The sequence below is a fragment of the Mytilus trossulus genome, chromosome 2 (assembly GCF_036588685.1).
Source record: "Mytilus trossulus isolate FHL-02 chromosome 2, PNRI_Mtr1.1.1.hap1, whole genome shotgun sequence".
Lineage (NCBI taxonomy): Eukaryota > Metazoa > Mollusca > Bivalvia > Mytilida > Mytilidae > Mytilus > Mytilus trossulus.
The window spans coordinates 62,841,150-62,864,194 of NC_086374.1; the positions used below are offsets into that span (position 1 = coordinate 62,841,150).

A 23,045-nucleotide genomic window follows, 5' to 3' on the forward strand; every position below is an offset into this window, starting at 1 on the left:
AATACAAAAAACTAACAAAAGGAAAACATAATAAAATGTGAATATATGTGAAAAATGGAAAAATCATCAAAATTGAGTATTTTCAATTAGAAAAAAAGAATTGCACCATCATATGATTTCTTTCAGTCATATAAACCCAAAAATCAGGTTAAGAAAAAAAGTTTAATTCTAGAAAATTTGGCTCCTCTGAGGTGTACATCCTTGATAAAAAAAAATGTTTTCTTGTTGCTGAATAGTCTTCTTGTCGCTAAAATTGATCTTCTGGTCACTTCCTGGCGCTTCTTGTCGCTTCCTGATGCTTCTTGTCGCTACTTAGTGAGACCCTAGTACATGTATTATGAAACTACCTACATGACATACAAATTAAATATTTCTTAACAACCAATAAAACCAGTTGCTTCGCAGGGCGCAGCATTATACGACCGCAGATGTAGAACCCTGAACAGATGGGACAAGTATGGACACAACTTTTAAGTTTGATACAGCTTTAAATGTGAATTGTGATTAAATAGTTGACACAACATAGGTTTATGTCACATTATGATTTGGACCCTTTGGACCTTAATGTAGACCAATTTGAAAACTGGACCAAAAAATAAGAATCTACATACACAGTTAGATTTGGAATATCAAAGAACCCCATTTATTCAATTTTTGATGAAATCAAAATAACTTTAATTTTGGACCCTGATTTGGACCAACTTGAAAACTGGGCCAATAATTAAAAATCTAAGTGCATTTTTAGATTCAGCATATTAAAGAACCCCAAGGATTCAATTTTTGTCAAAATCAAACAAAGTTTAAGTTTGGACCCTTTGGACCTTAATGTAAACCAATTTGAAAACCAGACCAAAAATTAAGAATCTACATACACAGTTAGATTTGGCATATCAAAGAACCCAAATTATTATTTTTTTGATGAAATCAAACAAAGTTTAATTTTGGACCCTTTGGGCCCCAAATTCCTAAACTGTAGGGACCAAAACTCCCAGAATCAATACCAACCTTCCTTTTATGGTCATAAACCTTGTGTTTAAATTTCATAGATTTCTATTCACTTATACTAAAGTTATAATGTACTGATTTCAATTCAAATTTCTAATGAAGTTTGCAACAATAACTGCTGATTTAAATACTTCATACAATATTAAAATGTAATAAAAAGTGCTTGTTATCACTGAATGGTAAAGATTGTTTTAATCTATTAGTTGGTAGCAAAAATGAAAATACATTGTATATTGTATAAAACTATGATTAAAGTATGATTCAACTACTATTCTATACAAAGAAAGATAACTCCAATTGAAAAAAAATAATTGCTATTTCACAATATTGTGCAATTAGACATTTCTTGTTATTGTGCAATACTGTGCAATTGAAAATTTCTTGCTATTGCACAATACTTAATATGATAATTTTGAATCCTGATTTGGACCAACTTGAAAACTGGGCCAATAATCAAAAATCAAAGTACATGTTTAGATAAAGCATATCAAAGAAGCCAAAGAATTTAATTTATGTTAAAATCAAACTTAGTTTAATTTTGGACCCTTTGGACCTTAATGTAGACCAATTTGAAAACTGGACCAAAAATTAAGAATCTACATACACAGTTAGATTTGGAATATCAAAGAACCCCATTTATTCAATTTTTGATGAAATCAAACAAAGTTTAATTTTGTACCCCAATTTGGACCAACTTGAAAACTGGGCCAATAATTAAAAATCTAAGTACATTTTTAGATTCAGCATATCAACGAACCCCAAGGATTCAATTTTTGTCAAAATCAAACAAAGTTTAAGATTGGACCCTTTGGACCTTAATGTAAACCAATTTGAAATTGGGACCAAAAATTAAGAATCTACATACACAGTTAGATTGGCATATCAAAGAACCCCAATTATTCAATTTTTGATGAATTTCAAACAAAGTTTAATTTTGGGCCCTTTGGGCCCCTTATTCCTAAACTGTTGGGACCAAAACTCCCCAAATAAATACCAACCTTCTTTTTATGGTCATAAACCTTGTGTTTAAATTTCATAGATTTCTATTCACTTATACTAAAGTTATAATGTGAAGACCAAGAAAAATGTTTATTTGGGCCCCTTTTTGGCCCCAAATTCCTAAACTGTTGGGATCTTAACTCCCCAAATCAATACCAACCTTCCTTTTGTGGTCATAAACCTTGTGATTAAATTTCATAGATTTCTATTTTCTTAAATTAAAGTTATTGTGCAAAAACCAAGAATAATGCTTATTTTGGCCCTTTTTTGGCCCCTAATTCCTAAACTGTCAGAACCAAAACTCCCAAAATCAATCCCAACCTCCCTTTTGAGGTCATAAACCTTGTGTCAAAATTTCATAGATTTCCATTTACTTAAACTAACGTTACTGTGCGAAAACCAAGAAAATGCTTATTTGGGCCCTTTTTGGCCCCTAATTCCTAAAATGTTGGGATCAAAACTCCCAAAATCAATCCCAACCTTCCTTTTGTGGTCATAAACCTTGTGTTAAAATTTCATAGATTTCTATTCACTTTTACTTAAGTTAGAGTGCAAAACTAAAAGTATTCGGACGACGACGACGACGCCAACGTGATACCAATATAAGACGAAATTTTTTTCAAATTTTGCAGTCGTATAAAAAGTAACAAGACAAAATTAATTTTGCAAAAATTCAAAAAAAAAAAAAAACAGACAAAAAAAATCAAATTAACAATTTGGCTTCTCTCATTATAAATTAATCAACCAAATTATGTAAAAAAATAAACCTGATACACTGTAACATTATTAAATTCAATATGATGATATGTATTTTTTCGTTTGATATTCCATCTTTGCTAGCCAAGGGACAAGATAAGAGTGAGCTAAAATTTTGGATCCACATGTAAATTATTTCCATAAGTCCTAGTTTAAACTGGTTGCTTGGAAAAATGTGTCCATGCCCCAGCCCCCTTCTTGCATATCATTAAAATTAAAAGGTAACTAGTATTTCATCTTTTCCCCCATAGTCTTTCTTTCTTTGACTTTGGATTTGGTATCCTCATTCTGCCTCTTGAAAAGATTAATTGAAAGTCAAAAACTATTACATAATGGTGTGATCTAATGCATGAAATTAGACAACTGTAGTCAAGTTGAATGAAAAAAATTATTTAATTCATTCAACATCTTATTTTGTCTTTGTCTTATGCAGGGTCATATGCTCATCTTCAAGAGCCAAATTGTGGAAAAAACATGACTGTGCTTTAAGTTGATAATCTTCACTTTTTGCCATATTCATCTCTTCAAGTATGTCGTTAGGTGCTAATACACTTAGCATACTAACAGCTTTATTTATTTCTGTAAGTATGTCAATAATGTGTACATTGTGTACAGCTTCTTGTTTGTGGTATGAGTCCAAGGTAGTATGTAATGCTTTTATCATCCAACCTCCTCCTTCATCAGGACTATTATCTTTCCTGTAAGCTTGTTTTCCTGAAATACAAATATAAAAATATAAAAAGTTAGGGAGGGAACCAACTTCTCTTTTAAGTAAAGCTACACTTCTGATCACTGTGTCATATACCATTATCATAAGAATAATTATAAAAGAGGGATGAAAGATACCAGAGGGACATTCAAACTCATAAAACAAAAATAAACTGACAATGCCATGGCTAATAAAGGGCTGCGCTTTAGCACATGATACACCCGCTGCTTTTTTAACTTGTCTTTTATGCTTTAAATGAATTTATATGATCAACTAGAAATAGTGTGAGCCCTGTCAAATACCCCCCCCCCCCCCCAAAAAAAAAAAATATAAATAAAAATGCACAAAAAAATTGGCACTATTAAGGTCAATAGATATAAACAATTTATCAAAGTTGCATAGAATTATGTGAAAGTGTTAGTTATTGTCCCAAAATTGGAAAATCCCCCCTTTTTTAAGCATAAAAATTCATAACACGGAAATGTTAAATCTGAAATTTATAAAAATTGAAAGGGAGCTTATATCAATAGATATAAACAATTCACCAAAGTTTCATGGACATTGGTGAAAGACTTTTTGAGTTATTGTCCGAAGTGTTAAAAATCCCCCTTTTTTTTATGAATTAAGCCCCATAAATCCAAAACTTACAATCTGAAATTAAAAAAAACCGAAAGGGAGCTAACATCAATATATATAAACAATTCACTTAAGTTTCATGGAAATTGGTGAAAGTGTTTTTAAGTTATTGTCCGAAGTGGGGACGACAGACCCCCTTTTTTATGAATAAAGCCCCATAAATCCAAAACTTAAAATCTACATTATAAAAAAACGAAAGGGAGCTTACGTCAATAGATATAAACAATTCACTCAAGTTTCATGGAAATTGGTGAAACTGTTTTTGAGTTATTGTCGGAAGTGTGGAGGACGGACCCCATTTTTTATGAATAAAGCCCCATAAATCCAAAACTTAAAATCTGATATTAAAAAAACCAAAATGGAGCTTATGTCAATAGATATAAACAATTCACTTAAGTTTAATGGAAATTGGTGAAGGTATTTTTGAGTTATTGTCCGAAGTGTGGACAACGGACCCCCCTTTTTTATGAATAAAGCCCCATAAATCCAAAACTTAAAATCTGAAATTATAAAAAAATGAAAGGGAGCTTACGTCAATCGATATAAACAATTCACTCAAATTCATGGAAATTGGTGAAAGTGTATTTGAGTTATTGTCCGAAGTGTGGACGACGGACCCCCTTTTTTTATGAATAAAGCACCATAAATCCAAAACTTAAAATCTGAAATTAAAAAAAACGAAAGGGAGCTTAAGTCAATAGATATAAACAATACACTTACGTTTCATGGAAATTGGTGAAAGTGTTTTTGAGTTATTGTCAGAAGTGTGGAGGACGGACCCCTTTTTTTATGAATAAAGCCCCATAAATCCAAAACTTAAAATCTGAAATTAAAAATAAACAAAAGGGAGCTTACAACAATAGATATGAACAATTCACTCAAGTTCCATGGAAATTGGTGAAAGTGTTTTTGAGTTATTGTCCTAAGTGTGGACAACGGACCCCCTTTTTTATGAATAAAGCCCCATAAATCCAAAACTTAAAATCTGAAATTTAAAAAAAACTGAAAGGGAGCTTACGTCAATAGATATAAACGATTCACTTAAGTTTCATGGAAATTGGTGAAAGAGTTTTTGAGTTATTGCCCGAAGTGTGGACGAGGGAGGGACAGACGGACTGACAACGGTATACCATTATACGTCCCTTCTAAAAGACGGGCGTATAAAAATGAAAAAGACAAACAAACAAACAGACACATGCATAACATAGAAAACTAAAGAATAAGCAACACGAACCCCACCAAAAACTAGGGGTGATCTCATGTGCTCAGGAAAGGGTGAGCAGATCCTGCTCCACATGTGGCACCTGTCATGTTGCTTATGTGATAACAAATCTGGTATAATGTATTTTGTGAAATAGTTTGAATTAACTGCAAAGAAGGTTATAAGCATATAGTTTTGGTAGAGTTTTTTCCCTTGTTGTAGGATGCTTTTAATATTTGCTGAATACATATCTATTCATGACTTGATCTGTAAATTTCTTAAAACTTCATATTTGTTTATAGAGGGAATTCAACATAACTGAATATCAAATATCATGAATCCGGGTCTGTTCGCCCTGATTCACATTCCCCCTAGAATTTTTTTGTCCCAAAACCTGTTTGTTCGCCCAGGGTCTATTCCCCCTGATTTTTTTTCTTTTTCTAATTGTTGTCAAGTTGCATAATTTTAAGTATTTAAATAAAATATGTAAAAGTTTTCTAAAAAATTGACAGAATATTTATAATTTTCCCTTTGATTTACAGAGTAGAATACTGAAATACAATGTATTTTCCTTTATTGATATTTGTTACCAAAATAATTGTATTCAGTCAATCACGAATGTATGCAGTATAACTGAGAATAGTCTCAGAGTATAAAAATAAATAAACTTGTAAATGCAAAGCTCTGATTCCTTTCACGGATTTGGCTATACTTTTTGGACCTTTTGGATTATAGCTCTTACATCATTGTTTATATCTGAATAAGTTTATTCAACTTCAATGCCCTGACTATAAATATTTTTTTAGTAGAAGGAACGGACGAAACGAACTCAGAGCGAACAGACCTAGGGCGATCATGTTATAAGGGCGAATATCATCAACCCTAGAAAAGTTACTTTAGTTTTAATTAAAGCAAGTGAAACTGCGAGCTACTGCTCACTGATGATACCCCTACCGCAAGTGGATAATATTAATAGTTTAAAAATTGCAAGTGTTCGGTAAACAGGAAGTTGTCGAGTGATGAATCTGAAAACGCATCACACGGTATAGCTGACTTATGTAAATCCTGAAACCAAATTTCAGAAATCCTTGTTAATTAAAGCCCAAAAGTCGGCTTATAAATGCACAACACTAGCTTATAGTAATTAAAATTTATTGATGTCTTTCAAAGTGCATTAGCAGTATGAGGAAGGTATGATGAAAAGGTGTGAAGTGGGATTCATAAACCCCCTGTCCACCCCTCTGTACTTTATTCACCACAAGTCCTATTTTCACCCTTATCTGCCCCACTCTGACTCCCACTTCCCTCATCTCCCATCCCCTCTATACTGCAAGCAATAATATTACTTTAACTAACCTGTAAAAGATCCAAATACAACAACACAATCTTCAAAATGTGAAAGAACTACATCAGGGAGAATCTCTGATATCACACTTTCCTTAGGTTCATCAACTTTATTCTCAGTGTTAAGTTCTGGTGTTTTATTATAAACCTCATCAAATTCTGTATAATCTGCACGTGCATCTGGTTTATTGATACCGCCTGTTTCTGTTGTCTTTTCTGGAAAGTGACCTTTAGGGTATGTAACAATCACATCACATCCTAAGTCTACATTATCCAGTTTTTTACCATATCTACTCCTACATGCCTGGAACAGATTATCTAAATATTATAAACTTCTTGAACAATCTGAAAAAATAAAGAATTTGGCAAAGATATCTGCATGCAACTATTAAAGATGTTCTATGTTACAATGCAAGACCTACAAGGAAAGGCATTTATTAACTGATGAAAACTATTTTTTTTTATAAATAACAAATTAGAAGCACTTGTTAACATCTTTTAAAAACCCTGTCATTTTCATATGCTTATCCAAATGCATCTTAGTAACCTGTATCAGTCATATTTTTTTAGGAAAGAAATCATACACAACTTAATCGATAAATTGGAGTAAGGTCAACTTGGTTCAGAGAAAACTTAGCCACTCTACTAATAAGAGAAATATAACAAGTGAAACTGTGAGCTACTGCTCACTGATGATACCCCCGCCGCAAGTAGATAATATTAATAGTGTATAAATATGCAAGTGTTCGGTAAACAGGAAGTTGTCAAGTGATGAATCTGAAAACGCATCACACGGTATAGCTGACTTATATAAATCCTGAAACTAAATTTCAGAAATACTTGTATTGTAGTTCCTGAGAAAAATGTGACGAAAATTTTCAACTTTGCTATCATGTGTAAAATCATACAAGTGTTCGGTAAACAGGAAGTTGTCAAGTGATCAATCTGAAAACGCATCACACGGTATAGCTGACGTAGATAAACCCTGAAACCAAGTTTCAGAAATCCTTGTATTGTAGTTCCTGAGAAAAATGTGACGAAAGTTTCATGGGACGGACTGATTGACGGACGGACTGCTGACGGACTGACGGACAGACAGAGGTAAAACAGTATACCCCCCCTTTTTTAAAGCGGGGGTATAATTATCAACAAAGAGAGAAGCCACTGCAAACTGGCTCAAAATGTATAATACTGATAACTTTTTACAGCATTGAAGCTGTCATTTCTTAGTGGTAATTTAATGTTTGGGGATTGAGTAATAGTGGGGCTATTCGGTCTCACTAATTAGCGACAACAAGAATTTTAGCGACAACAAGCGTCGACAAGCGACAAGAAGCGACAACAAGGGACAAGAAACTATTTAACGACAAGAAAACATATTTTTTCTAATTAAAATTAATTAAATTGAAAGAATATGCAAAAGAAAATAATTTTAGCGACAAGAAAGTAAAAATTGATAGAAAAAAATGAAACATTATTTACAAAATATTTTTATCATCTATTATGTATAACAGCCAGTATAACGTTGAATTATTGTTTTATGAGATTACTTTTCCTTGTGTTTTAGAACATATTATTTATCTTATAATTTGTTTTTTTAAACTCTTTTCGTGCAATATATATTTAGCTCGCAAAATGAATTATTTGTGCATCATTGTCCTGAAAATATTGACACAAATTTTGAAATACAAAGAACTGAAATCAAACAAGAGGAAAAGAAAATTGAAATGTGAATGTTTTCATCTTTTTATTTGTTTATTGCCTCATTAAACGATATTTATCATGTTTATGCATATTGATTGAAGATGAAAGGAAATTAATGACAATCTTGAGTTTTCAACAGGTGTTCACTATTTACAATGATTGTATATATGCCGTGTAATTGTATAGTCTGACGTGTGTACAAAGTTGAAGGTGTTAATTGGATGTTATTGTAGCAATAAAACAGGGGACACGCGCATCGTTAATCTCATTTGATGTTCCACATTGTGTGTACTATTATTACCTTAGGGTGAAGCCACATCTAATGTTGTTCTTATTAAGAACAATGAATTATACTGTTTAGTGTTAGAAAGGAAAAAAATATTTCATGTTTTTGTTTCAATAAATCCTTCAAAGGAAAGTTGACCTTTTTTTGAGAACAAAGGTTGGTTTAAATTAGTCCAGCGGATATCAGAATAATTGATCACTTTATGGTAAAAGCATGAAACTTGGCATAGTGAAAGATTAAGGGGTATAGAAAAAATTCAGATATGGAGCCACGAAAAAAAAATCCAATATGGCCGCAAAATTCAAGATGGCCGACATAAGTATAACATAATTCACTTGATGAAGTATTCCAATTTTAATGAGTTCAGAAGATGTCACAAACTTAAGGAAATACAATTAAGATATGTCAATTAATATTTCTTTAAACCTTATAATACAGAAATCATAAAAATGGCGTCCAAATTCAAAATGGCGCTTCAAAATGTCCAAGTTTGACAGTATTCGTATGTAAACACCATCATTGTGTGATAGAAAGTTACCAAATCCGTGAAACTGATCATTTGATATTGACAAAGGCCTACAATGTATCATTAATACCTGGGTGCATAGATAATATTTTCAAAATGGCGGCAATATTCAAAATGGTGCCGTCTTACATGTCAAAATTTGACGTTTGTTTTTAAATATGGTATAAAAATAATTAGAAAAAATGGATCAATTATTTCAATACAAGCACGTAAAAACAAACATATTATTATTTCATGTAATAGGTGACATTAACTATAAAATAAAAATGGCCGATACAACTCAAAATGGCGTCTTTGGCGAGTTCTTCTTTTTCACAGTTACAGGTAATGACCTTAGAAAATTTCACAATTTTCCTGAAATGAAAAAAAAATTGGATATATGCAGTATTGTGCAAAGAGTATTTCTTTTTTTAGAAATGAGATAAGAAATAAAGAAAAACTCACAAGTAACTATTTAACATAACAACAGATTAAAATTATAATTAAAATATGATACAAATGCAGGAAAATCAAGACTGAGCACAGTCTCAATCAATTTCTCTTTCACAGTCCGGTGATCATTTGCATAATGCTGTGCATTTTAATGCTGCTTTCAAGAATATACATGTATGACATTGAAACTTCAGCAAGCACAGACCAACCAAATAAATCTGGTGATGGCATACTTGGATTTGCAATTAAACAATTGCTCCAAATAACATTACCTTGGTAAGCTGCACGTTTTGTATGTTCAATGAAGAAGTGCATCTCGTGTTGGAGGAATATTGTCAATTGCACTTGTCTTCTGCGTGAATAACTGTTTCCTTAACTCATTCACCATGTTAGCTGTACAAGACCGATCATACAAACGCACAACATATCGTTCTATTACTTTTAAACACTTTTAAAATTTCCACTTCATTTGGATTCTCAATAACCTGCACAAATGCTTCTGACAAGTCCTCATATACGGACCATGTGTCCCAAACTGATTTCTTACCTTTCACAGAAAAAGCTGAGACTGTGTCACAACCGGTAATAGAATGGAACAGTGGAAAGACTTTCAATTTCAATGGTCCTAGAGCAAGTCACAATCCATGGATTGAAATATGTTGGGAGTTCTTTCCAGTGCCAAATCCTATTCACAGCTGTTCAGCCATTTGAATCCCCTTTTAATGCAGCTGGAAATAAGGACATATCAATTGAAAGTTCTCCTTCAACTAATGGTATATCTGGTTCACTGAATCATAGTACAGCTGGTGGAAGATTTGAATAACTCTCTGGTAGTCTTTGACTGGCATTTCAACATAGGTTCACATTGGTCAAATGTTTGAACAACGCCTTGAACATCCTCTTAAATATGTTAGAATAAAGATATACCTGTACCATGGAAAGAATCTTTTATCAAGATACTGCTTGGATTGTGATAAATGTTGTCTACAACATATGAAGTAAAAACATTTTGTAGTAGATTTGTAGGGCAAACAATACCTTCTTGGATATAACGACGACAAGCATCATTGGCCATGGAAGTAGAAATTTCTAACACTCGGTCGTAGGAGACAGACAGTCCAAGTTTAAAGAAAGTATATACTAGATCACGTGTTCTAGTCTTACATGGATCATGATTCCTAAATAAGCACAAACTGGAGGTTCATGATCTTTCATGTGATGGTTGGATAGTTTCTTTGTACAACTATACATCAGTAGTTGTGCTATTGTTAATGTCGACTAAGAATATGAACGATCTTGAATGTTGTGTCCTAACTGAATCATACTGTCCAAAGAAAGAAATGACTGGGTACAGAAGCTTCCTGACTTTCCTTTGGAAAGGTTCCTTTAAATTCTGAATATGATGCGAAAACATCTTTACGAACAAACCTAGCTGCTTTTGATATGTTGAAAAACTCATTATCAAAGTCTTCTAAGCAGACTCTCTGAAATGCTGGACCAATGTCATCTTTGAAAGCAAGAATGTTTTCAAGGCCTTGTTTGTAAGCATCTAAGTTAGGGAAATTAGATAAAATTCTGTGTTTTAGTCGGGTACTATTAACTCGGGATGAAACATCTGCCCCTAGACATGTTATTCTTTTCGTATAAAGTTTACATAGATCTGACAACTTGTAAACACTTATGGTCTCATCGCATGACCTTGTTTCATTTATATAAGAGACTAGTTCTAAAAATCCAATACCATGGATTTGACTTTCCTTCTTAGATTCGACATTATCATTTTTCATTTTAATTCGAGATGCACGATTATATAAGGTAACTAAACATTTAAAGTGGTACTTTGCTTCCTGTGCAATTAGATCACCAGCACTTAACTTTGCAAGTTACAACGTGTCATTTAATTTTACTGCACATTCTCTCACACGTGTATCTTGTCCAAACATTGAGGACCCCTGAAAGGCTTCTTGACCATTTTCATTACAGAAAAAGCACACAGACGGGTTACTTGTGGACTGAACTGAAAGGCTTTGTCTAGTTTTCTTTTAGATGTGTTTGCTTTATTATCTTCTCTAATGTGAGGTCCGTTTTTCTGCTCTATTCAACTTTGTCATGTTCAGTTTTAAGTTGCAAAATTTGTGCCAACATGCTTTTTGGTCAAGGAAAGACTGTGCTATTCCAGATCCCTTATCTAAGTTTTCAATGCACACATTAATGCCTTCAGACATCATTTGTAATTCATGAAACTTCTTAATATTTTCAGCTTAAAATTGATAACCAGCACCAACATTGAGACGTTTAGAATCAAATGGACATATTAGTTTTTTATCTATAATTTCTTGGCATAGGATACAATTTGACCAATCAATATTATTTGATTTAGACAATTTGTCATATTCTGCAATTGATGCCCTGAATATCTTTTAAGTAGCCATGTTGTTAGAAATATGACCCTTAATGGGTGTATATATTCCTTGTGGATAATTTCGGTATGCCAGACGCATGTTTCGACCACAAATGACGTATCAGTGACGCTTGAATCGAAAAAGTTAAAAAGACAAACCAAAAGTATGTAATATAAGATTTAATGACCTGAAATCCTGTAAGTTTTGCAAAGCACAAATATTTGTTGATTGTTAATAGCTTTTTAGATATACACGATATAGTTTCTGATAATAAGACTTTTGGTCGCCATTTTGAATTTGTCGGCCATTAAGGAATTATTTTTTATTGTTCAATATTCAGAAAAGATTAATTAGCATCATAACTAGCAATATGCACAGTTTTGTGCTGTTATTTTCAAATGATCAATTAAACCATTTTTTTTGGGACTCTGCCGCATGACTGTTGGCAGCCATTTTGAATTTGTCGGCCATTATGGAATTATTTTTGATTGTTCCATATACATTAAAGATTAATATGCACCATTACTAACAATATGCAAAGTGTTGTGATTTTATTTTCAAATGATAAATTATACCATATTTTGGGACTCTGCCTCATGACTGTTGGCGGCCATTTTTAAAATTGGCGGCCATTATTGATTTTTTTTTATTGTTCCATATTCAGAAAAGATTAATAATCATCATAACCAGCAATATGCAAAGTTTTATGCTTTAATGTTCAAATGATAAGTTATACTATATTTTGGGACTCTGCTTCATGACTGTTGGCGGCCATTTTGAAATAGGCGGCCATTGTGGAATTTTTTTTGATGGCTCCATATCCAAAAATGTTTATAATCATCATAACTTACACTGTGCAAAGTTTCATGCTTTTACCATAAAGTGATCAATTGTCCCAAAATATTGGACTTAGCTGCTGGACTAAATGACAAGAAAACAATTGCATGTGTAGGTAAACCTTGCCAATGGAAACGTATTAAAAATGCTAAAATTACAACTTCAAAAAGTGCAAAAATACAGTGAACCTTAGTGGTAAAAATCTAAGGCTTATCAAAATGGGAACACCATGTACAAAATGTATAAATATTATGTTAGATAGGAATGTTCATATTACTATATAATGACTAAAAATAATTTAAAAAAAATAAAAAATATGGACCCCAAGGTAAAACCACCTTCTCGTCGTGTTGTCTGGAAACACGCTTAAAAAAAAGATGGCAAAGCGTGGCTGAGAGTTCTACAAATAAAGCATCGAATTGACATAACAAAAGTACACTTAGAGCATAGTATTAAGCAAATTAATCAAAATATTATATTCCATTATGCCCGCTCCATATATACATCTCCATTTGTTTATTCATACTTTGACTTTGATGAGAACAGATACATACATTATCTTATACATATTCTTCATATTTAAAAATAAAAATAAAAGAAGATCAATCTCTTTCTTCTTCACAAATTTCTTCATCTACCAATATACTAATATAAACTTCACAATCTCTTTCTTCCTCACAAATGTTTCATTTCTTCATCAGTATATAATAAAACATTTTAATAAGACATATCTGCTCGTTTATTTAAAAAAAAACATAATTAACAAATTTCTTTAAATCTAAAAAAAAATAAGTTTTCTTGTCGCTAAATAGTCTTCTTGTTGCTTGTTGTCGCTAAAATAATTCTTGTTGTCGCTTCTTGTCGCTTGTTGACGCTTGTTGTCGCTTCTTGACGTTTGTTGTCGCTAATTAGTGAGACCCGGGCTATTTGCTTTATTGTTGCAAATGACAAGTCACTTTTCTACAGCAATTGATTCATCTAACTTATCAATAGACCAGATAAGAACAAGCATACTGTTAGTATTTTTTATATGGCAATATTATCCCTACCTAACAAAATTCTAACTTGTTCTATAACTTGTCATGGTGTAAACAAAAAGAAAATATCAAGTTTATATCTTCAAGCATGACTTAACAGTGTGGAACACAGATTTCGAATTAAAGGATTTCATTTCAGCCTGAACATGTGAAACTGCGAGCTACTGCTCACTGATGATACCCCCGCCGCAAGTGGATAATATTAATAGTATAAAAATATGCAAGTGTTCGGTAAACAGGAAGTTGTCAAGTGATGAATCTGAAAACGCATCACACGGTAAAGCTGACCTATATAAATCCTGAAACCAAATTTCAGAAATCCTTGTATTGTAGTTCCTGAGAAAAATGTGACGAAAATTTTCAACTTGGCTATCTTGTGTAAAATCATACAAGTGTTCGGTAAACAGGAAGTTGTCAAGTGATCAATCTGAAAACACATCACACGGTATAGCTGACTTACATAAATAGATATAGGAAGATGTGGTGTGAGTGCCAATGAGACAACTCTCCATCCAAATAAAAATTAAAAAATTAAACCATTATAGGTTAAAGTACGGCCTTCAACACGGAGCCTTGGCTCACACCGAACAACAAGCTATAAAGGGCCCCAAAATTACTCTGAAACCAAATTTCAGAAATCCTTGTATTGTAGTTTCTGAGGAAAATGCGACGAAAAATATTCAAGGACGGACAGACTGACTGACGGACTGATGGAAGGACAGACAGAGGTAAAACAGTATACCCCCCTTTTTTAAAGCGGTGGTATTATTAAAATATATCTCCCCCACTGTTGTTACGGGGCGCCGAATGGGACTCTTGTGGTTTTGTACTCAAAATTCAATTTTGTACTGACAAAAGTGACTTTTGTTCAACAAAAATGAGTTCAGTTTAACAAAATTTGTATCATACTACAAATTTAAAATTTTGTCATACAAAATTATCTATCAGCGGACAAAAGTCACTTTTGTCATGACAAAATTCATTTTTGTTACACAGACTTGACTTTTGTTACCTAATTTGAAAATTGGGCGACAAAAGTGAATTTTGTATTCAAATTAGTTTAGTTTGGTTTCTGTGAACTAATTTGCATACAAAATCGACTTTTGTTACACAAAATTGACTATTTTGAGACAAAATTGACAAAATTGACAAAATTGACTTTTGTCTCAACAAAATTGACAAAATTGACTTTTGTCTCAACAAAATTGACAAAATTGACTTTTGTGAGACAAAATTGATTAATGCGAGACAAAATTGACTTTTGTCTCAACAAAATTGAATTTTGTCTCAACAAAATTGACAAAATTGACTTTTGTGAGACAAAATTGACCAATGTGAGACAAAATTGACTTTTGTCTCAACAAAATTGACAAAATTGAATTTTGTCTCAACCAAATTGACAAAATTGAATTTTGTCTCAACAAAATTGATTTTTGTCTCACGAAGGTAAATTTTGTCTCATAAAAATCAATTTTGTTGTTACAAAATTGAATTTTGTCGTCACAAAAATGAATTTTGTCGTCACAAAATTAACTTTTGTCTCAACAAAATTGACAAAATTGACTTTTGTCTCAACAAAATTAACAAAATTGACTTTTGTCTCAACAACTTGACAAAATTGATTTTTGTCTCAACAAAATTGACAAAATTGACTTTTGTCTCAACAAAATTAACAAAATTGACTTTTGTCTCAACAAAATTGAATTTTGTCTCACAAAATTGAATTTTGTCTCACAAAATTGAATTTTGTCTCACAAAATTGAATTTTGTCTCACAAAAGTCAATTTTGTCTCACAAAATTGAATCTTTCCTCACACAATTGACTTTTGTGATACAATTTCCATATCAGGTAACAAAAGTCAATTTTGTATGTAAATATGTTTATATTTGCATACCATTTAGACAAAATTGACTTTTGTCATGACATTGTCTACAAAAATGAATTTTTCATGACAAAAATGAATTTTGTCATCACAAAATTGAAGTTCTCACAAAACAAGTCTGTAGCACATGGTTTTGTAAGACAAAAATGATTTTGTTATGACAGAATTGAATTTTGTACAAAACCACAACAGTCCCATTCGGCGCCCCGTAGTTGTAGCAGTGTCCTTATCATGACCTTATTGTAATATCATCATCTACATCATACATGGCAACATCACCTAGAACAACACATGTTAATAACTGACTAAAACATAGGGTTCTACTGCATGTTCAGCATTTAACATTTTTTTATCACTCCCATATTCTGTGAATTCATATGTCATGAAGTGAATTACAAACAAATCTAGATTGTAGTTTTAACACTCAATACCTGAATAAAAAACAACTTCATTTTCCCTTTTACTCCATCTATACCATCTATCTTTGTCATTAATTTCTGAGTTTCAAACTGGCCATCGTTTGTGTAAAAGAAATGACGATGATGCAGATTGCCTTTATCATGGAATTCACCTTCTGGTTTATCATGCAATTTTACTTCTGGCTTATCTTCTCCATGGGTGCTCAACACAAATACAAAATACTTTATCTCTGGTATCTCTTTCACCTTTTCTTTAACTAAAGCAAATAAATATTATTTTTTTTATTTTTTTTAAATCTGCTTCTCCGCTGCAAATCCTCCCATTTTAAAAAGAGGGAGGTTCCAAAAATTCAAAAAATTACTTAACGCCTTTACTTTTCTTCTAAATATATAGAGATTTGGTTTGCAAGTTTCAAATGGAACATGTGGAATAGCACATCCTAATTTTGATGATGATTTTGTTTACCAAGCCTGAACAATTAGAATGATCCAGGTAAATATAAAAAAGAAGATGTGGTATGATTGCCAATGAGACAACTATCCACAAAAGACCAAAATGACAGACATTAACAACTATAGGTCACCCTACAGCCTTCAACAATGAGCAAAGCCCTTACTGCATAGTCAGCTATAAAAGACCCAGATAAGACAATGTAAAACAATTCAAACGAGAAAACTAACGGCCTTATTTATGTAAAAAATTGAACGAAAAACAAATATGTAACACATAAACTCTATATCAGCTTTCTTAAATAAACTTAATCTGTACTTCAACACTGTAATTAGATCTTTGGATACTGTTTTTATTGGTATTAATATTTATTTTGTCATCAGTAAATTAAAACCATACTAAATTTTTTTTTATATAGTTTGTTATTATGTTGTACTGTTACACAACTGTCCCAGGTTAGGGGAGGGTTGGGATCCCCCTAACATGTTTAATCCAGCCACATTCTGTATGTTTGTACTTGTCCCAAGTCAGGAGCTTGTATTCAGTAGTTGTTGTTTGTTGCTGAGTTACATATTTGATTTTTACATTTTTATGTACATTTATAAAGCCGTTAGTTTTCTTGTTTAAATTGTTTTACATTTGTGATTTCTTGACCTTTAAGCTGACTGTGTGATATGGGCTTTGCCTATTGCTGAAGGCCATACCTTGACCTATAAAATTCTGTGTCATTTGGTCTCATTGGCATTCATCATGTTCATACCACATATCCTTTTTTTATAAATATTATTGTTATACACATATGCAGTTTCACTTTTCACTAAACTTACATTGAATTTGATGTTGGATGTGCACTGATTCATATTTTAGTCTTTATACACATTATCTTTTCATCAGTTGTTTTTGGCTTTGATATAGCTGTCAGTAACTTTGAGTACTGTCAGATCTGTACTTTTTGCTTTTTGTTGTTTTTTGTATGTATAAATACCCTACAACATCTAGTCTGTCTTTTTGTTAGATGTTTCTCTGCTTTGTATCGATCTGGTGAGTTAACCCCTTTTCAATCGATATTCATAGTTTAATCTTATAACTTTATGTTAATTTTGCTGTAAAACCATTTTACCAGGTTAGGGGGAGGATTTAGCAATCACAAACATTCTTTATGTGCCTCTCCAAAGTCAAGACCCTGTGCAAAGGGAAATAACTAATTTTTATACGCCCGTCAAAATTTTGACGGGGCGTATTATGGTATACAAATGTCCGGTGTCCTTCTGTCTGTCCGGCATAAACATGTCGCACCGTAACTTGAGAACGACTTATCCAAATTTCATGAAACTTGACATAGTTGTTTCTTATGATGGTCAAATGATCCACTGGTACACTTTTTGGTGAAAATAAGATTAAAACTTTTTTATTTACGGCACTTTGTAACTAAAACAGGGTTTTTTTTTTTTTTTCACATGTCGCACCGTATCTCAAAAACAATTCTTGATTATGGCTTAAAACTTTAAACACTTCTTAGTTATATTAATCTTAATATCTGTATACTTTTTGGTGATGATTCAAAATTTTAATTTTAATTTTGAGTTATTGAGTATTTTGTAAAAAGGGGAAGGGTTTTTTTTACATGTCGCACCATATCTCAAAAACGATTTATGATTATTGCTTAAAACTTTACACATGTCTTAGTTATATTAATCTTAATATCTGTATACTTTTTGGTGATGATTCAAAATTTTAATTTTAATTTTGAGTTATTGAGTATTTTGTAAAAAAGGGGAAGGGTTTTTTTTACATGTCGCACCATATCTTAAAAACGATTTATGATTATTGCTTAAAACTTTACACATGTCTTTGTTATATTATTCTAATGATCTGTATACTTTTTGGTGATGATTCAAAATTTCATTTTTGAGTTATTGAGTATTTTTTTAGTTTTTTTTACATGTTGTGCCGTATCTCAAAAACAATTTATGATTATTGCTTAAAACTTTACACACTTCTTTGTTATATTAATCTAATGATCTGTATACTTTTTGGTGATGATTTAAAACTTTACTATGGATTTATTGAGTATTTTGTTAAACAGGTGAGTTTTTTTTTACATGTCGTGCTGTATCTCAAAAATTATTTATGATTATTGCTTAAAACTTTACACACTTTACTTTTTGGTGATGATTTAAATTTTACTTTGGATTTATTGAGTATTTTGTTAAACAGGTGAGGTTTTTTTTACATGTCGCGCTGTATCTCAAAAATTATTTATGATTATTGCTTAAAACTTTACACACTTCTTTGTTATATTAATCTACAGATCTGTATACTTTTTGGTTTTGATTCAAAATTTTATATTAGTGATATTTAGCTTTTTGTAAAAAAAAAAACAGGGTTGGGGGTTTCACATGTCCAGTCGTGTCTCAAAAACAATACATGGTTATTGCTTAAAACTTTCTCAGAAACTTTACTTTGGATTTATTGAGTTAAACACCTGAGTTTTTTTTACATGTCGCGCTGTATCTCAAAAATTATTTATGATTATTGCATGAAACTTCCACACAAGACGTCGGGTGTATCATGCCCTCATGGCGCAGCTGTTTATTTAAAAGATTTTTAAGAGACATTATATAAAATCAATGATAAAGGACAATGGGTTGTTCAGTTTGACAGTATTGTACATTTTCACCCCTTGTCAGATTGATCTAAACGCTTTATTTTTAAGATATAAGCCAATACACTGCTTTGCCAAGAGCAGCTGGATACGACCGCAGAGACCCAACTCTGAAGAGTTGGGTCAAAAATGAACACAATATTCACACTTGATATAGGTCTGAATTTGGCATGAACAGTTGTTGTATCTAGGTCAAATATGTCAATTTCAAAATGCAAAAACGTGTACAGTGAAGCTACCTACAGGATGATCACTAACTTCAAAAATGAAATAAACAAGAAACTTTACCCATAGCACAACTGTGATGATGAAGATGCCTTACATGCAATTTTTCACTTAAGAAATAAGAATAAGAAATTGGGATGAAAGACATAATTTGGCATCAAATTTAAACATGTTAAAGAGTTCACTTCATAATACTTGGTTTCAAGTTGATGTGAGCGATATAACTTAAATCTGATTGGGGACAGACAAATTAAATATATAATAAACTGAGAGAATTTTGGATGAACAGACAGACACACAGACCAAATGACATAATGCTACACTATACTATCTTGTGTTTGATATAAACATGTTTCATTATTTTGAGATTTAAGTCAAAATGTCCTTGCTTCTAACTGATTAACGAAGCTAGCTATATGGAAAATATAATCAGCTGTGGTATCATCAGATTTGTATACAATTGATATTTATGCCCCACCTACGATAGTAGTGGGGCATTATGTTTTTTGGTCTGTGCCTCCGTTCGTTCGTCCGTTCGTTCATCCTGCTTCAGGTTAAAGTTTTTGGTAGTTTTTGATGAAGTTGAAGTCCAATCAACTTGAGAAACTAATTACACATGTTCCCCATGATATGATCTTTCTTATTCTAATGCCAAATTAAAGTTTTTACCCCAATTTCATGGTTCACTGAACATAGAAACTGATAGTGCAAAGTTCAGGTTAAAGTTTTTGGTCAAGGTAGTTTTTGATGAAGTTAAAGTCACATCAACTTGAAACTTAATACACATGTTCCCAATGATATGATCTTTCTTATTTTAATTCCACATGAAAGTTTTGACCCAAATTTCACGGTTTACTGAACATGGAAAATTATAGTGTGAGTGGGGCATCCGTGTACTATGGACACATTCTTGTTATCACTTATTTCACGGTGAATGAATGAGCAAAATTTCTTTTTACTAAATCACTTTGTATACCGAAATAAACTTAACGGAAAATAACTTAGACCCTATCATACATGATCATAGCTTATAACTGCTGAAGAAAGATATTTTATGATAAATTAGTGACAATATATTTTGGTCATCAATTTAATTTAGGTCTTATATGTACATTTGTCTTATCAGTGGATGTCATGTAACTTGAGAAAAATATCACAGAGGAAAAAGATCTACGCATCACTTACTCTTTTCCTCCAGTTCTGAATCGTAAAAGCTACTGGATTCATCCTCAAATGCAAGAACTTCACAGTCATCATATAACTTCCAAATCTCCTTCATCATATCATTATCGTTAGTAGCACTTTGTCTTTCTGTCAAACTGGCAGTTTTGTTATTTACAAAAGTAGCATGGGTACAGATTACTACTACTCCTCTTGCTTCAGCTGGCTTCCTACACAAATAGTTGTTCAATAGAAAAATAATTCATAATTCCTATTATATCCTAGGGTATAGTTATTCATTGTTATTGGAGTCATCAAAGAGGGCTCTGCTAGAATAAACAAGTAAGTTGTAAGTTAGAGGGAACTTATAACTCTGGGTTATCTGATTTCAACAAAAAAGTTCCCCATGTTGAACATTTTTATCGATTCAAGGTACAACATTGTAGAATAACTGAAACCAGGTGCTCCCCAGGGCGCAGCTTTATACGACCCCAGTGGTTGAACCCTGAACAATTTGGCAAATTTGGTCACAATATTCAAGCTTGATTCTGTCTGAATTTGGTTTGTGATCAAATTTTTGACATAATATAGGTTTTTGTCACAAAATTTATGTGGTCAAATATCTAACAAATCTATTGCACGATACTGTGCAATTGAAGATTTCTTCTTGAAACTTTACAAAATTCAAAATTTGAAAAATTTTGAAAAAAAGGAACCCTTTCAAAAAATGGTACCCCCCCCCCCCCCCTACCCCAATTTTGTGATACCCCCTTGGAGCAATAACCCTTAAACTCAATCCAATGCTTTCCTTTGCAGTATTGAACCTTGTAGTAAAATTTCAAAGAGATCCATACACTTAAACACAAGTTATTGTCATGATTGTTTGGAATCTAGAACCTTACCATGCTTCTTTTTGACCCCTAATTCCTACATATTTTGGGCAATTAATCCAAAACTTAATCCCAGCCTCCCCTATGTTATATGGTACATTGTGGTACAATTTCAGAGAGATCCGTACAATTACACATATGCTATTGTCTTGAAACTAGAATTCCAAATCGGTTGGGACTATCATCCCCAAAATCAATCCCAACCTTTCTTTTGTAGTATTGAATCTTCTGAAAAAATTTCATGAAGATCTATTCACTAAAACTAAAGTTATAATCCGGAAACCAATGTGTCTTTGAACCATGACGACGCAGACGACAACATCATACCATTATACGATCCCAAAATGTTTTTGGGGTCGTATTAAGTATAAAAACATTTATTTTTTTATTGATATCTTACATCTAAGAGTTCTGTGAAGCATTTATTTTTTAACTTCAATTATTAAAGTAAAACAAAATTATTGTATTTCTAAATGTCATGAATGTATGATATTTGAAAGTATAATAATAACCATGATAACAAGAATTTGTCCTTGTTACATGGATGCCCCAATCTCACTATAATTTTTTGTGTTCTGTGGACAGTGAAATTTTTGGCATAATTGATCGTTTTTTCATATTTAAGCTTGAATCGGAGCTTTTTTAATGACTGACTCAGTTAAAAACTTTTACATAAATCAATTTAAATAGACACTTAAGTGTTAAAAAGAGTCCGAAATCTTTTGTTCGATGAACCTAAAATTTTAGGCTAAATTCGGCCCTTACCGGACCTACTCCTTTAGCATGCTTAGGGCAAATGATTCCTCTAAACTTACAAATCTCCTTGTTCAACTGTTGAATTTAGTACTGTAGGCTGTTGATGATCACTTCTGTCACGACCATCTAATTCTAAAAAGGTTTGGATTATTATTAATGTTTTCTGAAATTCAAATCAATCACAAATTTTAAAGATCTTTTGAAACAAGAATGTGTCCATAGTATATGTACATTGTAGTACATGGATGCCCCAATCGCACTATCATTTTCCATGTTCAGTGGACCATGAAATTAGGGTCAAAACTTTAATTTGGCATTTAAATTAGGAAGGTTATATATCATAGGGAACATGTGTACTAAGTTTCAAGATGATTGGACTTCAACTTCATCAAAAAATACCTTGACCAAAAACTTTAACTTGAACTTCACACTATCATTATATATGTTCAGTGGAGCATGAAGTTTGAGTCAAAACTTTTAATTTGACATAAAAATTAGAAAGATCATATCATGGGGAACATGTGTACTGAGTGTCAAGTTGATTGGACTTCAATTTCATCAAAAACTACCTTGACCAAAAACTTTAACCTGAAGTGGGACAGGCGGAGGAACACACAAAAGGAAGGACTTTACTAGTGCTCCTCTACTATTGAAGGTAGGGCATAAACTAGAGGCTCTAAAGAGCCTGTGTTACTCACCTTGGTATATGTGAATTAAACAA

The 23,045-nt window shown here is 32.2% G+C and overlaps 1 protein-coding gene across 1 annotated transcript in view; it reads right to left on the reverse strand.

The window, feature by feature from the left end:
* Positions 1–2,968: 2,968 nt before the first annotated feature.
* Positions 2,969–23,045, reverse strand: part of LOC134705311 (uncharacterized) — a 54,281-nt gene continuing 34,204 nt past the window's right edge. The window contains exons 3-7 of the mRNA XM_063564057.1: positions 22,384–22,456; positions 20,703–20,908; positions 16,189–16,433; positions 6,663–6,954; positions 2,969–3,474 (exon numbers count right to left, since the gene is read on the reverse strand). Coding sequence (XP_063420127.1) covers positions 3,170–3,474; positions 6,663–6,954; positions 16,189–16,433; positions 20,703–20,908; positions 22,384–22,456 — 1,121 coding nt within the window. The 3' untranslated portion in view covers positions 2,969–3,169. The remainder of the gene's footprint in view (positions 3,475–6,662; positions 6,955–16,188; positions 16,434–20,702; positions 20,909–22,383; positions 22,457–23,045) is intronic.